Here is a 19866-nt window from a genome sequence, read left to right as displayed (position 1 = left end):
TCACATAAGTTGTCCATTTAATACCTCAAATTTTTGAGAAGTTAATTTCATTAAAAAGAAAAAGTTGTCACCCCACCCCAAAAAAGGCCATACTGATGATTTAAGGAATACAACTCCCAGTGCTCACCAGGAGGCTGGTGAGTAGCAGAGTGCAGCTTTTCAGTTACACAGCCTGCCGCTGAAGACGATGACTAAGAACAGGCCAGCCTCATGTCCTCTTGATGAATGTATAGGAAGTTTTGTTTTTTAAAGGAGAGTATTTGAAAGGATAAAGGAGAAATAATTTATTATGAAAAATAAACAAAAAAACAAAAGCAGAAGGTTTAACTCTTGGTTCTCCAGGTAAAACAGACAAAAGAACACAGCTTATTTATATTAAACTGTATTTTCTGGAAGGTTCCAAGGTCCGACATAGATACAGAGACAAGAACACACTAAAGCTAGTATAAACAAGGTCAGTTACAGACTGACCTCTGAAATGTGTTAGAAAATATACAGTAGTCACACTTTTTAAAAATATGATTGAGGAAAAATGTTTAATTCAAGTCTTCTCAATCACTTGAAATACTTGTGAGCTAAACTCATACATTAAGGCAGATATTGATTTTTTAAATACTCATTTAATTGGTGAAATGTTTAACCTGCAATCAAAGGAAAAAGATTTTGTTTAAAAAAAAAAAAAAGAGAGAAAACATTTTATTGCTACAAAGGGAACTGTACACAAAAGCCTTGAAGCCGTCTTAATGCTAACTGCTAGTCCATGTGAAAATAAGAAATACACCATCAGGACAGAGCAATTGTCCAATCAATCTAGAGTAAATATTGAAAAACTGAACGCACTCTTAAGGCTTACTTCCAAGAGCAGCATTTAAGTTCAAATGATTACAACAGAGGAACAACATACATCTAGCATCCTGAATACCAATAAGGTAATAAAGATCATACAAACAACTTATCACATCTAAGTTTGGTATCTATTAAAAACTAAGCTGAAATCACCTTAACTTTACTTTATTAAACAAGTGCCAAACATTTAGAAATTATATAAAACCAACTTTAGCATGTGGAACGCATGCAGCACGGTGTCAGTTCACACGCTATCAGTGGAGGTCAAGCTCCTGTGCCCGTGTGCCTGCGTCTGACTACTCCCACCCCTCAGCCCTCCTCCTCTCCTGCCGCATCCCCTGCTGCCTCTGCTTCTCCCTCTGCCTCACCTTCCCCTGCTGCTGCTGTGCCCTCCTCCCCCTGCATATCCGCCTCCTCCTCCACCTCAACCTCCGTCTCCCCCTCTGCCTCAACCTCTGCCTCAACCTCCGCCTCTCCCTCAGCCTCTCCCTCAGCCTCTACCTCAGCCTCTACCTCCGCCTCTCCCTCAGCCTCTTCCTCAGCCTCTTCCTCAGCCTCTCCCTCTGCCTCTCCCTCTGCTACTTCAGCTTCGGCCTCTTCCTCTGCTTCCTCCACCTCTTCTGCCTCTCCCCCTTCCTCTACTTCTTCATCCTCCTCCTCTTCCTCCTCATCGTCATCTTCATCGTCATCCTCCTCATCCTCCTTCTCTTCAATGGGTTCGTCAATCTTCTCTTCATCATCTTCATCTCCTTCTATCTGCTGATCCTGAGCATAATCTTGAGTTTCAAAAGGATTCTCTCCCTAAACAAGAGAAACAGCTGTTACAATCAGCACATCTGTTTTTTTATCGCTGATACTTGCTATATCACAGAAAAAATATTTGAAGTTCTTTTTACTTGTAACAAATTTAATCAATATTTTTCAGCATCTACTTCATTCCAATGTGAGTATATAATTTATTAGTTATTTTATAGTCCATAAATTACAGTTCTTAAAAAGTCAAAATTTTTAACTGAATTTCTAAAATGATGCATAAGAGACAAACAGAAAAGTTTCTGATACAAACAAAACAGCTGCTGGGGATGATCTACTTAATAGCACAACTGCTAACTATGCTTCTGTTCCAGGTTCCCTTAGGAAAATGAAAGCCAAACTCCTAGCTTTAGCCACTAGACACCACATCTCATACTTACATTTCAAAAACTAGAGCAACCTTGTTGGCAAGCACTCACAGGCGCAATGCCGTTGCTTTCATTACTTTCCCTGTGTGCATGTGCATATGCTTGTGTGGGGGTCAGATAGGCAGCAGCTGCCTCTTTTCTCCATCCGGAGCCCAAGGACTGAATTCTGTCATCAGGCTTGATGGCAAGTGCCTTTATCTGCCAAGCCACCTCAGCAGCCCTGTATTTTACCTGCATTAAGTCTCACGTTACTGGACATATTGGAAGACTGTTACTGTGGGAGGTAAGGAGGTGGTGAGGCTTATTAAGTAGAACCTGCTAAGGCCAGTGACACACTTCAAGGTGGGTGAGCAAGGGTCACGTGTAAGAGTAAACACCTGGGCTGTGCAGTTTAAGGATACAGAATGGGCTCAGAGCCCAGCATTCACACTCCATAAGGAAGAAATGGGTAGGAAACACTAACGGAGACAGTTCTCAACGACACAGAGGAGGAGAATAGGAGAGATAAGATCATCACTAACAGAATAGGTACATTAGAACAGGGAGAAATGGGTGTGTGTGCTGTATACAATCAGAACTTGAGGTGTGTAAATGTTGAGTGAGCCTTATGTAAACCTTCACCTCACAGAAGGGTGCCCACATAAAGTATTTACGTGGATGGATTAGCTGCATTAAGCTGACAGTGGAACTAGAGTCCCTCATGGGACAGCCTAAGACAGACTCCAGGGGGAAGTCAGGGCTGAGATAAAACCCTAGGAGCCTACACGTGGGCTTGAGTGAGAGAACAGATGCTCAGAACAGAGCAGTAGCTGCCAAAAATAGAACCTTAAAAGAAAAAAGTGACAAATGAGCCGTGTCAAACAATCAAACAGATAAAAGTAAAAAGGATTGAGAAAAGTCATTAGAGTCCATCATTATCAAAGTCGAATGAAGAAGGCTTGATTTAGTTTTACATGTCTTTTGCGTGTTTGCATGTGAGTGTGCATGTGTTCCGGTGTATATGTATGTGTCTGAGGACAACTTTTGGCATCACTCCTCAGGAGATGATTTTGAGGCCAATTAGGCCAGGCTAGCTGAGCAGAGCCCAGAGATGCTCCAGTTTACTCCTGACACTGAAATAACACACATGCACCCCAAGCCTGGTGTTTTCTTCATTTCTGGGAGTCAAACTCAGATCCTTCCCCTTGCACACGAGTGGCTCACCAAGTGCGCTAATGCCCAGCATGTTCACCTTTAACGCACAAGCTGTGACAACTGGATCACTGATAACCTGAAGGGCAGTTTATAAACTAGGACGCAAGGGCCTTAGAGCACCAGCAACTGTCCAAGAGCAGGGCTCTACAATTAATCTCCTATTAAGCTCACAGATCATAAGTTCTTTCTTAAAATACTAATTCTAATCAACCTCAGACCTTCTAAATCAAAACTGCCAGGAAGAAGCCTAATAAACACTTCAGGAGCAGGGCGTGGTAATGCATGCCTTTTAACTTAGGATCTCTGTGAGTTCAAGGCTAGCCTGGTCTATAGAGCGAGTTCCAGGGCTACACAGTGAAGCCTCATCTGGGAGGGAAGGAGGGAAGAAGAGAGAGAGAGCGAGAACAGAATAAGAAGCAGTTCAGGATATATTAATCTGAAAGGTTTGGAAAATTAATTCAGAGGATCTCTAAAGGGGCCTGGGAAGTTTTCTAGTCATCCATACCTTTTAAAAAAATTCTGATTGTATTCTTCCAAGTGAGAACTATTCAGTTACAGCAAATAACAAGAAGTAAAGAGCCTAACACTAGGCCAAGCTATCTTCCAAAATATGTTAAGAAAAGGTAGCAAAGGAGAGAGTCAGGCCGGTGTGGTGGTGCACGCCTGCAATCCCAGTGCTCAGAAAGGCAGAGACAGGCAGATCGCTGTGAGTTCGAGGGCAGCCTGGTCTACAGAGTGAGTCCAGGACAACCAAGGCTATACAGAGAAACTGTGTCTCGAAAAACCAAAAATCAAAAAATAAATAAAATAACAACAAAAAAAACCCAACAACAACACAACAAAATGAGAGTAGGAGAGTAAGAGTGCAGGAAAAATCGGGTCACTAGGTTTAGGGAAATTGTAAGCACTGTCTATTTGGAAAAGATGATGATAATGGGAATAAGGAAGCAAGAATGATAAAGCCAGAAAACAGATGAAGGAGAAATAGTAACAAAGGAGATGAACACCCATAAATCTAAGAGTCATGTTGCTCTCTACCTCTGTAGTGTAAAGACTATGCAAGCTGGGAGAGAGCATGAAATCTGGGCTATATGAAGAGAGGGAATACCTGAAGCAGCACCTGCGGAAGACGTAAGTCAACCTTAAAGAGCAAAACCCAAACAAAGCTAAGGGCTAGTGAAAGAGCTCAGTCCTAAAGTGCCTGCCACACAGACTCCGTGGGAGTCTCAGAGCCCAAATGTAAAAGCCAGGCCTGGTGGCACAGGCTTGTTAGCCCAGACGCGGGGAGGCAGAGCTGGCCAGCCAGCCTGGCTAACTACGCCAGCCCAGGCCAATCACAGAGCCTGTCTCAGAAGCAAAATGGACAGCTCCTGAGGTGCCGCACTCAGGGCTGCCGTCTGGCTGCCGCCTACACACTCACTGTCACAGAAAGCATTGACCAGCGACCCACATATGTGCGAATAAAAACATCTGGAGTCCCTAATTCTTAGTCACCGCTCATTGATTGAGAGCTAGAAAGGGGAGGGAAAAGAATCACTGCCCCTGTTCCCTGACCCCACCATGTAACAGAAACAGTGTGATGCCTATAAGCAAGACAGCAGTGAAACTCTTCCCGCTGTGTCCTGTGCTTACTTTAGGGTTCTAACTCTGCTACCACCTAATTATACAGCACTTTCCCAAACAGCTTTTGTTCAAAATCTCACCTTAACAAAGCGTTTATACCGCTTCTTAACTATTGGGTTATTTAAGATGCTTATAGCAGTCAGCACGCTTTCTCTTTTTATTTGTTTCTTGTAAGCCTGTGGAAAACAGAACACAGTGTAAGTGCGAGAAAGCCATGGCATGGAATGCTTATAGACATGAAGTGATATTTTACACTATACTTAAATGGCTTTTACAACAAATTAAGCTATGAACAGCTGTAGCCAATGTGCTTGTAATCTCAATCATTAATGGACTGAAACCATGAGCTTCTGTAAGCCAATAAACACAGCACTCCCAAGTGTAAGTCTAGGTTTACTAGACATTCCTACCCTTTGTACTCTACATTTCACTCTATCCGCAGAATGATCCAAAATAATCAGTCTTCTTCAAGACTTCTAAGTTATCACAAGAAGTATAATACAGGGAAGAGTGTCTCCCTGCATGCTCAAAGTGTGTAAAGGAGTCTCAAGTGAAATTTACTTCATTACAAAACAGAAATTTAATACTCAAGTCTCTTCTATTTAATATTAAATTTAAATCATTAATTTTTAGGTCTTCAAATCCATTTTACGAATGAACACATTTCCCACAGTATAAGCACTCATGTTTTTTGAAGTAAAGCAATCTAGATAAAGCCCAACATAAGGGAGCGAAACACGCTCTATGAATGAGCAGACAGTAAGCTGCTCAGGGATAGCCTATTCAAAAGCCCAACAGACACACACCAAATGCTAGTGCTAGTTTTAAATGTGTTTTCTCAGACCACCAGAAAAAAGCCAGTCATGATAAAAATTTCATGTTCTTTTTGTTTTCACACACATACAAAACCATTTTGTAACAACTTAAAAACAAACAACTGCTGACTGCCATTATAGAAACCACTGTATTAGATACTGCATGTCAGCCAACTGAACCCTTAAACAAGCACATAGCATGACTCCAGCCTCAACTTACAGATAAGTCAAGTTAGATAAGGAACTCCTTTAACCAGGACTCAAACCCAGACAGCCTTGCTCCAGAGTTCACGATCCTAACTACGACATGCCTGACTCTAGGCAGACAGGCAGCTGTTCGCAGTGAAGATGCACAGGACAGCATGGGTGAAACAGTCAACGGCTGATGCTAATAATAAAGACTGGTGAACACCAAGAGCTGCATGAAGACTCGGGCTCACCTGCTTGCCTTTGCTGTGGTCAGGAGACTTGAGGTGCTGCTGCACTGAGCTGTGTAAAGCGGGGATGTACACGCTGCAGGCGCTACAGTGCACAGTCTCCACTTTCATCATATGGTCATCTGCAGTGACACCTACAAACAAGCTTGTTTAGGGAAGACATGCCCGCACACTCAGTCCGATAAATCAGGCTCCTCCTAGCTCCCACCATGGTCTGTGCTCTTACAACAAGGGATCAGAGCATGTAGGCTCTTGCAGTTCTTCTGTACATCCCATATCTACATGTACAGATTTTGTTTTTGACTGGTCCTCCAGAAGTGGAGCTGAAGGCGGCTTCGAGCTACCTGAGGAGGGCGCTGCAGGCCCTCTGCAAGAGCCATACATTGTCACATTGTTGTAACTACTGAGCCAGCTCTCCAACCCACATCAGTCTCTCAAGGGACTATTCAACCACACTTAGAGCTCTTTTAGTCCATCACCTCAAAGAGCACAAAGCTAAATGGATGTTATTTTTAGTATTTAGAATTTAGAATTCCAATACCATGAATGTGGAGGGCAGGAAAAGCAAAAAGGATGCTCTAAGGAACAAAACCCTCCATTCTCGACCTTCAAAATGATAACTCTAGCTGGACCTCGGGCTGCAGAGCTCACTGGTAGGGCTTGCCCAGCTCTTCATACAAAGTATTGTGGTTTTTATGTGAGAACGTCCCATGTAGGCTGTGGATCTCAACAACTGGTTCCTACTTAGTGGTGCCGCCTGGGGAGGCTTCTCCTTGTTAAAGGAAGTATGTCACCGAAGGCAGCTCCAGTACTTAGAGCCTCACCCTATTTTCAGTTTGCTTTCTCTGTGTCTGCCACCCTGCCTGCCTCTGTTGCTATGCTCTGTGTAGCCATGCCTAGGAGTTTTAGGCATATACTGTACAAGATGAAGAACCACTAATTAATTTCCTGATGCAACCACACTATAGAAACCAAAAAAAGAAAAAAGAAAAAACTGAAAGGAAATTAATCGGGAAAAATACTATGAAATATTCAGAGAACAAGAGAGAATTTGAACAAGTGCAGTATGTTTTTAAGATTTATTTTATACATTTGACTGTTTGTCCACACAGATGTCTAGGTGTGTTTGGTGTCCATGGAGGTCATCAGAGAGCACTGGATCCCCTAGAATGGACTCTATGAACGTTGTAAATGACCATGTTGGTGTTGGGAATCAAACCTGTGTCCTCTGCAAGGCTAACAAGTACCTTAACCACTGAGTTACCACCTCAGCCGCCAAATACAATACTTAAAAGACGGGCAAAGAAACAGATTTGTTCAACATGTAAAAACAGAACTATAGGACATAGTGCTACAAATGAAAGCACCTTGGATAACTTCTTACTTCTATCTTTGGTGGATGGTAGAGCAGTTTCTCAAGAAAAATGAAGTACTTTGAGTTTTTGTTTCCCTGTGAATTATTAAAGATGGTAAAGAAATGACAGCTTTTGAAGATATGCTGTTTTTTTTTAATTTAGATTTATTTTTATTATGTTTTTTTAATTTAGATTTACTTTATTATCTTTTAATTATTTGCATCTGTCTGTCTGTGTGGACAGTGTTGGTGCCTTCCCTGGCGCTGGCATTGCAGGCGGCTGGAGCCACCTGCTATGGGTGCTGGGAACCAAATGAGGGTCCTCTGCAACAGTTCACACTCTTAGCCCTGCTCTCTCTCCAGTCCTGAAATGTTCATTTCCTATGACTACTGAAAAGAGGTCAGCAAGCAACCGAATGAATGAGACAAGATTTCAGAAAACAGGCCTAAACCAGGTCTATAGATATAAGTAATTCACATACACATGATAATTTAAACTCTGACATAAATGAGTTCACCTGAATGATATAAAAGGAGATAGTAACGAAGACAATGACTGAGGAGATACAATGACTAAAAACAGACCAAGGGGAGTAAGAGAACATTAGGTCAGTAAGGTGCAAGGAAAAAAAATATTCATGAACAAGGGAGTAGATGGGAAATGCTATTGAAGATGAGTAAAAAATAACAAACACAAACAAACAAAAACTAAAAGGATCGTTTTGGGTTGGGCATGGTGGCTCACAACTGTAATCCTACTACTCAGGAGGCAGAAGAACTGCTGCAAGTTCCAGGCCAGGGTCTACGCAGTAAGACTGGCTCTCCAAATGAAATAGGGGACTGCTCTCTGTCAGAGCAGTCTCAACAGGCTAGTAAGTTTAGAAAAGCTCTTTCTTAGGTTTAACAACAGAGCTGAAAGAGGAGGCCTCAGGGTGGAGGAGGCTTAAAAAGTATGGCTGCTGGGTTAGGAAAATATAATGCCCAGAGGCAGAGCTGTTACCCACAGAATGGTTGTTCAAAAAAAAAAAAAAGGCAAATAAGTAGAATTACCACACTTTTGTTTTCACTTTTTAAAATAAGAACAGACTTCTATAAGCTTCAGCAAGGGAATCAGGAGAAGACTGAAAAGCAGAGTTAATGACCTGAATTTCAGAGAGGTATTATTAAGAACCAGCACTGCTCTTGCAGGGGACCTAAGTCTAGTATTCGATACCCACATCAGGAGGTTCTGTGTATCCCCAGCTCGAGGGGATATGAAGGCCTCTTCTGGCCTCCTTGGGCCCTGCAGTCATCAACACTACTTCCCAACCCATATAATTTAAAAAAAAAAAAAAAAATTAACTCTAAAATAAAATTAAAGAGACTTAAGAAAGGCAAATTATGTAAGTGCCTCTTTTCTAAAGCAGTGGTTCTCAATCTGTGGGTCACGACCTTCTAGGGCTGTATGTCAAATATCCTACCTTTCAGATATTTACATTATAAGTCATAAGTCATAAGAGTAGCAAAATTAGTTCTGAAGTAGAAATGAACAGGTTTTCAGCCTTCCTAATGCTGTAACCCTCATGTTGTGGTGACCCCCAATCATAAAAGTATTTCATTGCTATTCCTAACCTCTAACTTTGCTACTATTATGAATCACAACATAAATATTTTTGGAGGCAGACGTTTGCCAAAGAATTTGAGAGCCACAGGTTGAGAGCCAGTGCTCTGTACTGAAGAGAAAGAGGTGAGACTATAAGCAATAATAAACTTGTAAGCATGGAAACAAGAAGTTAGGAAGTCTATAGCTGATGAACTATAGCAAGTACAACTGAACTGTATCAGTCTCAAGGTTTTCAGGTATGATACATAAAATACCAACATAAGTTTATAAAAGACCTTGCCTAAATACTCACCTTCCATAATGTCTTTTTCAATTATTTTATAAGCTTCCGGGTGATTAAGTGTCTGTTGCTTACGAATAGACGCTTTTTTAAATTTATTCACCATACATTCCTAGAAAATAAATACAGAGAATACAGACTGTTCCCAAGGAGCACCTACTATATGCTCATCCTACGGGAAACACTATCACTGACAGGTATGTCTGCTCTGTAGAAACTAGAAGCCCACAACTGACTTGAAAAGACTAACATGAAACACTAGGAAAGTGCTTCCCTCCCATGGTGTCTTCTGGGCTTTTAGAGGGTGACCTTCTCAGGTAAGTGGGTGAATCTGATAGCATCCTGTTATAGGAAAATTACAGGAATGAATTTTAATCACAGGATACAATTCTGCTGGACACAGAGTCTGAGTGAACAGCATTTTCAGCCTCCTACAGCCCAGATTAGTTTTGTGCAGTTATCAGTCCATCTTGAGCCTCCTCTCTTAAACACTTCTGATCCAAAGCATTGTTTGCTAGTTCAAGCCCCAACAGTATTTCTGCACACTTGGTATCTCTATCTCCACACCTCTGGACATCTTTTACTTCCAATTATAGCTGGCTCATTACGAGTAATGCTCATGGTCTTGAGGGTAATCTATTAAACTGACAGCCACGGGGACAACACAAAGACACCAAACAGACGCCAGTCTCCCTGGCTCTGAATTCTCACTCTGCTGGCTCATGACAAGGTCACCTAGCCTCTACAGATACGGGCTTTCAGTCATCACTTGGAGCCATGAGCTATACAGAGGCTCATCTAGAGTGAAGAGCTAGTGTGCCCAGCATACTTCAGGCGCACGGTGGACTCTGCGGGAGCGACAGGTAAATCTGAGTCAACGGTAGCTAAAGAACTCTGACAACTTTCTCTATGAGAAATGAGAACTTATTTCTCAAGTTAAAAACCCAAATTCTAATATAAAGTTCATATCTAATTAACTTTAAAAAGTTTGCTTAAATAATTATCAATTTTCTAGAAACACAAGCAGGTAAGAGAGCAATTATAAAAAGTAAAATAAATTCATATTGAATAAAATACTTCTCATTCCAAAAATACCTACTTACATGTAAAAACTCCATAACTACTTTGTCAAATTTGGTTCGTTTCTGAATATGAGTTAGTGTTTCCTGGTGTGAAGAACTTTCCAGATGCAGTTCAATATCTTTTTCTTCAAAGGTGCGAAATTTACAAAATGAACACGTGAATGCCATTCTATAAAGAAAAGAAATTTTCTTCAAATATTACCTTATTCATTTACAGCTTCTAAAACTAATTTTACCAACTGAAATAATTTTCATTCCATTTTAGAATTCTGAAATTAAGGTAGAGAAAAAAAAAGTAGTATCTAAATTCCTACCTGGACAGCATAGTCATTAAAGTACTTTGCATTTTAAGCTTCTGGGCATGAAAAATATAAGGGCCATAAGGTGATAACCTCAAGCCTCAACCATTCAAAAGCTAAAGTATAAAGAAGCATCAAGTTCCAAAAATCCCACAACAAATTTTACACTCTGGCCCATTCTCAAGTTTCTAAATTATCAACAAAGTCAGACAGACACAAAGCAATAATTATTCAATCCCAAAGAATAATTCTTGGGGATTTTCCAAGGATCTTTCATACTACTGTTAGATTTATTTCCTGAGTTAATTAAGTTTAGGAGCTAACTGCTCAGTTTATATCATATCTCCATTTGTGATCTTGGACACGTCATTTGACTTCTCCGGCCTCGGCCTTTTCATGTTAATCAGTCTTCACAGAGGTGTCACATGAAGCCCTAAAGATGACTGCTATCACAGTCATTATTAAGTTAATTATTGCTATAGTAGGTACTAAAACACCACTGCTTAAATAGGCACTGATTCCTTAATACTAAAAAAAAAAAAAAAAAATTAAAAATTAAAAAAATAAAAAAGCCTTCAGCTCCTATCCATGAAATGTCCTCATCTCTCCTCTATGCCCACTAATCTCTTAACAATACACAGCATATACTATGTCTCTATTAAATGTTTTAATTATGTTACATTTTTAAATCCCTACTTTCTTTCAATCCCTTCTTCTACTTTTTGGAGTTGTCAGTGAAATGCCTACTTCTTTGTTTTTACCTTAAGGCAAGCAATCTACATAGATTGCCTCAGTCAATTCTTGCAATTCTACTGTTCTTAGATCAGTTCAAACACCACCTCTGTCACGTTGTCTCCTGGAATTTACTGCCACTGACTCAGAAAGCAGTGCTAATAAGGCTGACCACTTTGTACTTCTCTTTGGCGCTTCATCATATAGTGCTGTCTCTGTATGCCTCTCACATAATTGTGTCACCCCAGGCTTTCTTGAGTAGCGCACATGCTCTCCTTCTTCATAATACTAACAGCATTCAAATACCAAGAGACCTGCCCAAAAGCAGTCCTATACCACTGGCCTCAGATCTTCCTAATACAACCGCTCTGGGAAAATGACTGTGCACAGGCTACACATGTAAGTCACTGGCAGGACATACTTTAATATGTGTTAGGTCCTAGTTTTAATAATCAGTAGTGTTTTAATCCTAAAACACTGTACAATATTTTTTAAGATTCATATTCTGTAAGATGACAATTCAACTGAACTGTCAGGCTTAAAGCTATGGAGAAAAAAAAAATGAAAAATTTAATTTTTTTATTTTCCTCAAATTGCAAAGTTTATTTTTTAACAGTTATATCAAATTCAAATTTATCTTCAATTTTTAATGGAAAAAATACTGGAATAATTAAATACAAATCTTAATCTTACAATGAACAATTTATTTAGACTCATATATCTAACAAACTGTTTAATTAATTTGCACACGACAGTATAACCTATCTATTATCTATGCTAAATGGAAATTAAAGAAATATGGAGCAGAGAAGAAACAAAGACCAAAAATGGTCCTGCTGGAACTCCAGCTCCACCACGTGCCCAGACCTCCCACTGCCTTCTCCAGGGTCTAGGCCAATAGGCCTCTCTAGTCTTACCCACCAACCCTCTCCCCAATCCCCCAGATACTTCCCAGGCCCCACACCTGATGTCCCGGCTTCAGCTTCTGCCAGCACATTCTCTACCTACCCATCACCCAGATTGCTCCAATGCAAACCGGCCTTTGCACCAGCCTGAGCCACTGCCCACACTCCAGGCTCAGACCAGGTGTGCATCCTCTACACCGACCCCATCCACCCCCTTCATTCCAGCCAAGCCATGCCCACCTTTAGGCCTAGCCCATCACCACACCCTCTCTTCTGCCCCAGCCTGCTGTCCATATCAGACCCAGAACTAACAGAATAAGTCCACATGCCCAGATCTCATCAGAAAAATACAAACAATATGAAAGATCAAGCCGGTATCTCCTCTCCAAATCTTACCAGTTTGGTAGAAATGTTTGCCAATAAAGTCACCTAAATGAACTCAACACATAGAATTTAAAGAATTATAAACTTCATCAAGAATTCAAGACGTTTAAAGAAGACACAAAGAGACATCGCAATAAAATTAAGGAAACAGAACTTAAGAAAAATAAAATTCCTAAGTAATGCCCAAGAGAGCACAAACATAAAGCTGAAGGAAATGAAGATAATCCAGGACTTGAGAATGGACTCAGTAAAAAGATAGAAACATTAAAGACTCAAGCTGAAATGAAAATCGCAGTATTAAAACTAAAACCCAAAGAAAAACCTTACAAGTAGAAAGAATCAAGCAGAAGATAGGCTATCGGACACAGAGTAGAAGACCTACATCAAATAGACAAGAAACACAAAAATTAAAAAGCAAAAACCACAGGAAAAAAAATACAAAAAAACAAAAAAAAAAAAAAAACAAAAACTGGAACACCATGAAATAACCAAACCTTCAAATTATAGGCATACATGAAGAAAAAGAATCTCAAGTCAATGGCATAGACCAGATAATCAATAATATTACAGAAGAAAACTTCCCCAAATTAAAATCATACCCATATGGATAGAAACATCTAATGAAATAGACTAGACCAGAAAAGAAACTCCACACTGGCATAACTAAAACACTACGTATATACACATACAAAGAAAGTGAATTAAAAGCTGCAAGAAAAAAAATGCAAATGACATGTAAACAAAAAACCATAAGAATAACAACTGATTTCTCAAAGGAATTTTTGAAAGCCAGAAGAGCCTAAAGCAATGCATTTCAAGTCAGCCAGCCCAGAATAACATATACAACAAAACTATCCGCCATGATTGAAGGAGGAAGAAAAACTTTCCACAATAAAAGCAGCATAAAAAATATATATGACCCCCCCCAAAAAACAAGGAAAATACAGACAGTAATAATTTCAGCTGAAGAGAGAGATGAGCATAGCAGAGACTATGAGAAAAAATATGAAGCTGTAATTACTGAAATACAAAGTACCACCAAGAACATAAGCACCAAAAGTCAACATGATGACTGTAATTAACAAATACATTTCAATAATAACTAAATAGCAGTGACCTCAATTCTCTAATCAAAAGACAGGCAGACTGAATGGGTCAAGAAACAAAATCCATTTATCTGTTGTCTACAAAAAGCAGTACATCTTATCTTTAAAGATAGGCACTGCCTTAGAGTAAAAGGATAGACAAAGTACTCTAATAAAATGGGACCAGAAACCAACCAGGCATCTCTACCCTAATACTTGACAAAACAGACTTTAAACTAAAACCAAACAGAAGAAATAAAGAAGAACACTTCATTCTAATAAAAAGGACAGTTAACCAGGAAGACACTGCTCTCCTAAACATGTATGCACCAAACTCTGGGGCATGCTATTTTATTTTGAAAAGTGGATTACTGGATTTAAAGACACAGAATAACATTATTGTATTACAATTAGGGGATTTCAGCAGGGCCATGGTGGCACATGCTTTAATCCCAGCACTCAGGGGCAGAGGCAGGGGGATCTCAGTAAATCTGAGGCCAGCCTAGTCTGCAGAGTGAGTTCCAGGACAGCCAGGGCTACACAGAGAAACCCGGTCTCAAAAAAAAAAAAAAAAAAAATAGAGGATTTCAATAACCCACTTTTTCCAATTATCAGGTTATATTAAAAAAAAAAAACAGAAAAAAAAAACATCAGACTTAATTAACATCATACATCAAATAGACTTAACAGATATCTAAATATTCTATCCAAACACCAATGAATATAGATTATACTCAGCAGCACACTGAAGCTTTGCTAAAATAGACGGTATTCTGGGAAACAAATCAAATCTTCACAAATTCCAAAGGACTGAAATCACTCCTTGTATCCAATTTGACCACAATGAAATAAAATTTAAAGCTGACAGCAAACAAATCTCCAGTAAATACACAAACTCATGGAGATTAAACAATACATTGACTGAAAACGGGACAAAGAACTAAAATTTCCTAGAGTTAAATAAAAATGAAACACAGCAGAACCTCTGGGACACAGTGAAGGAAGTCCTTTCAGCACAAATGAAGGACAATGATGCAGGTCAAAAACCTGAGAAAGAACAAACTAAATAAAACCCAATCAACAGCAAGACATAATAAAAATCAGAGAAATCAATCAAACAGAAACACAGAATCACTGAATCCAAGAGCTGATTGCCAACATAAACAAGAATTGAACAGATCCATGGCTCAACTAACTCACCCGGCCAAAAAGAAAAGAAAAAGGGATCCAATGTAACAGAATCAGGAATGAATAAGGAAACATTACAACAGACACCAAAGATATTCAGAATATTATAAGGGAATATTTTTTTTAAAAAAACCTGTACTCCATTAAGAAAAAAAAAAAAAAAAAAAAAAAAAAAAACCTAAAAGATTTTCTAGATTCTGTCAAACCATCAAAATTAAGCAAGAAGTCAGCAACCTAAATGGACCCATAAGAAATGAGGAGACTGAAATAGTAATAAAGAGCTTTCTAGCTTTAAAAAAAGTGTCCAGGGCCAGATGGTTTCATAGCAGAATTCTACCAGACACTGAAACACTACAGCAAACTGTTCTTCAACTATTCAAAAAATAGAACTAGAAGGAGCACTCCCAAACTGCTACGAAGCCAGTATCTAATACCAAAACCAGGTAAAGACTGCCCTTCACACCCTTCACAAAAAAAAAAAAAAAAAATACAGGCCAATATACCTGATGAACACAGACTCAAAATACCCACTAAAATACCTGAAAACAGAATGCAGACATACATTAGGAAGATTATCCACCATAACCAAGTTGGCTTTATTCCTGAATGCAGTGATGGTTCAACATACTCATTAATAAATACAGAAGTCACATAAATGAACTTAAAAGACAAAAACTACATGCAGAAAAACTGACAAAATCCAACATGCCTTCAAGATTGAAGTCCTAGACAATGTAGGGCTAGGAGACATAACAACACAGTAAGAGCTATGTATGAGAAGCCCACAGCCAACAACATCTGAAACAGAGAAAGTCTTGTCCCACTGAAGTTGGGAATGAAGACAGGGAGGTCTTCTGTGGTTCCATATGTATTTTAGGATAGTTTTTTTTCTATTTCTGTGAAGAGTGAAATGGGGATTTTAATCAGGATTGTGTTGAATCTGTAAATAGCTTCTGCTAGAGTAGTCATTTTCCCAATGTTAATTCTACCAATCCCTGAGCATGGGATTGGTAGACAAACAGCCCTGAACAAAAAGAACAATGCTGAAAGGATTACCATTCCAGAGCTTAAGATACATTACGCAGCCACAGTAGTGAAAACAACATGGTATTGGTACAGAAACAAGCATGCAGACCAGGGGAACGAAATCGAAGACCCAAACATGAGTGCAACACCTTCAGCCACTGATATTTGACAAAGATTCCAAAAACATGATCTGGAGAAAAGAAAGCATCTTCAGCAGATGGTGTTGGGAGAACTGGATGTCCACATGTTAAAGAACAAAGTAAACCTGTAGCTCTCATCTTGCCCAGATGGATCAAAGACCTAAATGTGAAACCTGAAACTGCTACAAGAAAACGCAGGCAATAGCCCACAGAACGAGGTATAGGAAAGGACTGCTGAACAGGACTCCATTTGCCCAAGAATTAAGGCCCACAATTGACAAGTAGGGCTTCATAAAATTAAAGTGTCTGCACAGCTAAGGAAACAATCTACCAGGTAAAGAAGAAGCCCTCAGAATTGAGAGAATCTTTGCTAGCTATACATCTGACAGAGGATTAATATGCCAGAGATACTAAGAATAACAACAAAAACAAACAAACAAAGACCCAAAAAACTGAGCCTGGGACCTGAACAGAGTGTCTTGAATGAAGAAATGGGAAAAAGGGGGTGGAGGCTAAAAAAAAAAAAAAAAAAAAATCTCAAAAATGCTAATCATTCCTAGAAAAATAAAAGATGCAAAACAAAACAACTTTTTAATTTCATCTTACCTCAGCCAGTAAAGATCAACAAAACAAATTCTGGAGGAGATGCAGAGGAAAAGGAACCATCCTTCACTGTTGGTGGGTTTGCAAACTGGAGTAACCACTATGGAAGTCAGTATGGAGAACTCTCAAAAAGATAAAAATAAATCTACCATATGACCCAGCTATACCACTCCTTGGCATATGCCCAAAGAACTCAAAACCCTTCTCCACAGATACTTGCTCAGCTGTGTTCACTGCTGCTTTATTCACAAAACTGGACATAGAAAAAATTTAGATGTCCTTCAACTAACAATTAGATAACAGAATTATGGTACATGTAAACTATGAAATACTATGCAAAGAAAAATGAAATCATGAATTTTACAAGTACACAGATCAAAGTTTAAAAAAATCATATTGAGTGAGTTAGCCCAGACCCAGAAGGACAAATGCTGTATGGTCTCTCTAGGCACAGCAGGGGCACACATACCTTGGCAGGAACCAACAACTCGATAATTGGACTTAAACCTTGCTCAACCAGAGGGAAATCATGCCTGATTCTAAAAACTTAGGCAACTACCCAGATCTAGTGGAGTCGTGGATCTCACGGAAAACCTACAACCACTCTACCAACCAGCATAATCCCTAAATACACTCTAAATATAGCCACAGATAAGTGGAGTCTTCACCCCTCATCAAGAAAACTTTTCTTTCCAAAAAAAAAAAAAAAAAAAAAAAATTACAGAAAACCCCAGCCAATCAAAACGTAGAGTTGTGGAGCCCAGTCCCAAAGCAGCTCCCACACCTATCTACAGAACACTGCAAAAGAGGGTTAAAGATTGTAAGAGCCCAAGGATCAGGGAATTTGTTGTAAAACTCTGTCTCCTAGTAGTATCAGAATCTACACTATAAAGTCTCACCCACATGACTGCCTAAACGTGAGCTGAACAGGGACATGCCAAAGTAGATGAGGAAAAACCCACAATGCCTCAATCTTACACAAAGAACTACAGGCAACTGAAAAATGTGAAAATGGGAGAAATAATCTTCCCCAGGGAAGAGCACACCAACTTGTTGTCCAATACCAAACAGTAAGCACTGAAAACACACATACAAATAACATCACACCAACTCTTACTTTTAGGAACATATATGTAAAGGTACACAGACATGAACGCAAGCAAAAAGTAATCATTAAAAAACAAAACAAAACAACAACAAAAACAGGTGCAGTGACACACGCCTGTAATGCCAGCATGCAGGGAGGCAGAAGCAGGTACACTGCTGTGAGTTTGAGGCCAGCCTGGTCTACAAAGTGAGTCCAGGACAGCCAAGGCAACTCAGAGAAACCCTGCCTCAAAAAAACAATACATACATACATACACAAGGTCCATGAACTTCAAAGAGAGCAAGGAGGATATGGGAGAGTATGAAGAGAAGAAAGGGAAGGAGGAAATAACAATTATAATCTCAAAAATAAAAGTTTTATATAAAAACAAGATGTAACTCCTCTTTACAGAGTAATTCTTAGTATGTTTAACTCTATTGTTTCTCAAATACTTGTAAATTAGAAGCAATAAACCAGAAAAAGATCAGATTATGAAAACTAGATTCAAGATTATAAAAGGCATACTTAAGAGCATAAAATCAAAGATAGAACAAACCAAATATCTGCAAATTCAGATGCAGCTTCACATTCTTGTCTACACCTTACATACATTCATAGCAGGTAACAATAGTTTCCACTTTAACGTGGAAGGAAATTCATATTGTAAATAAGGTCTCCCTCAAAATGTTTTAGTCACTATCTGTTATAGATAAAATCTGAGCTACATAGAACAATGATTTAATAAGCATAGTTTCATCATTTTCCTAAAATTTTAAAGAACAAACCATTCTGAGTAGGAAATCTTTTTATTTAAACTTTGTAAATTTTTCCTAATATAAGGAGTCTTTTTTAAAAATGTCTTGATGGACAGTGTGGCAGATGCCTATAATCTCAGCACCTGGGAGACTGAGGAAAAAGGCTCACACATCCAAGGCCAGCATGGACTACATGGGGAGACCCTGCTTCCCTAGCTTTCTCCCTATACGTAATTTTCATTTTACCCTTTTCTCCATGTGACTGTAAATTCCCCAATCATCATTGCTAACACTGAGTGCATAAGGTAAAGAATCAGAACTTACACCAGCCTCCTCATTCTCTAGACCTGACACCTAACTCCCATTAGGACTTAATGCAAATCATGTTGTAATGAGAATTTTTGTAGATTAACCTCTTCTGTGGTTTTAGATTATTTCCTTGGTAAAAAATCAATGAATACAAAGTTGCTTAACTTTTTAAAACTGCCATCTGATACCTAATAGTAATAACATTATATAATTCTCCACTAAATTTTAAGTTTATTTGATTATACCTCAACTAGCAAATCAGTATTTTGCTAATGAAACATGTTATTTTTTCATTTTACTTAAATTACTGTTTTCCTAACAGTGTTACTCTGCTATGTCCTTCACTAAATTACACATCAGATATCTTAGTTTTCTTTCTTTTAAGAAAAGCCAGTAGTTAATGTACATTAGACACCAGCCACTTCTTGTATCTTCTAGACCACATGCTCTCAAGGTTTGAATCCTGGAACTGGAGAGATGGCTCAGTGATTAAGAGCACTTGGGCTCTTGCCGAGGATCCTGGTTCAGTTCTTGGCACCTACATGGTGGCTCAGAATCCTAATCCCAGTTCTAGGGAATCCTATGCCCTCTCTCACATCTACAAATTCTGCACACACATGGTACATATGCACCAACATAGACAAAGATACACATTCATAAATTATAAATAAATATTTTAAAAGGTTGAGTCCTCAGTCAAATCTGTTCATCCTTTTTAAAATTCATTTTTAGCTTAATTTGGGGAGGGGGGTACCCAAGGAGGCAGAAGACGGCACTGGGTGCCTCAAACTGAAGTGACAGCTCTAAGTCTCACAATATGAGTGCTAGGAACCGAACTTGTGTCCTCGGACAAAGTAATACATTCTTTTCACTGCTGAGCCATCTCTCCAGCCCTCATCATTTCTTTCACACCTATAGATAACTAACTTTAACTCTGA

At 39.1% G+C, this 19866-nt stretch overlaps 1 protein-coding gene across 6 annotated transcripts in view; it reads right to left on the bottom strand.

Annotated features, from left to right (window-relative positions):
* Window positions 1-366: 366 nt before the first annotated feature.
* Window positions 367-19866, bottom strand: part of Znf326 (zinc finger protein 326) — a 37495-nt gene continuing 17995 nt past the window's right edge. For all 6 annotated transcript variants that reach the window (XM_055611688.1, XM_055611687.1, XM_055611690.1 and 3 more), the window contains 5 exons: window positions 10437-10584; window positions 9346-9445; window positions 6100-6230; window positions 4925-5020; window positions 367-1647 (listed from right to left, as the gene is read on the bottom strand). In XM_055611688.1, the coding sequence (XP_055467663.1) occupies window positions 1156-1647; window positions 4925-5020; window positions 6100-6230; window positions 9346-9445; window positions 10437-10584 (967 nt within the window). In that variant the 3' untranslated portion in view covers window positions 367-1155. The remainder of the gene's footprint in view (window positions 1648-4924; window positions 5021-6099; window positions 6231-9345; window positions 9446-10436; window positions 10585-19866) is intronic.

Source organism: Psammomys obesus, unplaced genomic scaffold (genome assembly GCF_907164565.1).
Source record: "Psammomys obesus unplaced genomic scaffold, mPsaObe1.curated_primary_1811, whole genome shotgun sequence".
NCBI lineage: Eukaryota > Metazoa > Chordata > Mammalia > Rodentia > Muridae > Psammomys > Psammomys obesus.
The sequence above is the reverse complement of the archived record's forward strand: the minus strand, read 5'-3'. Positions and strand labels throughout refer to the sequence as shown.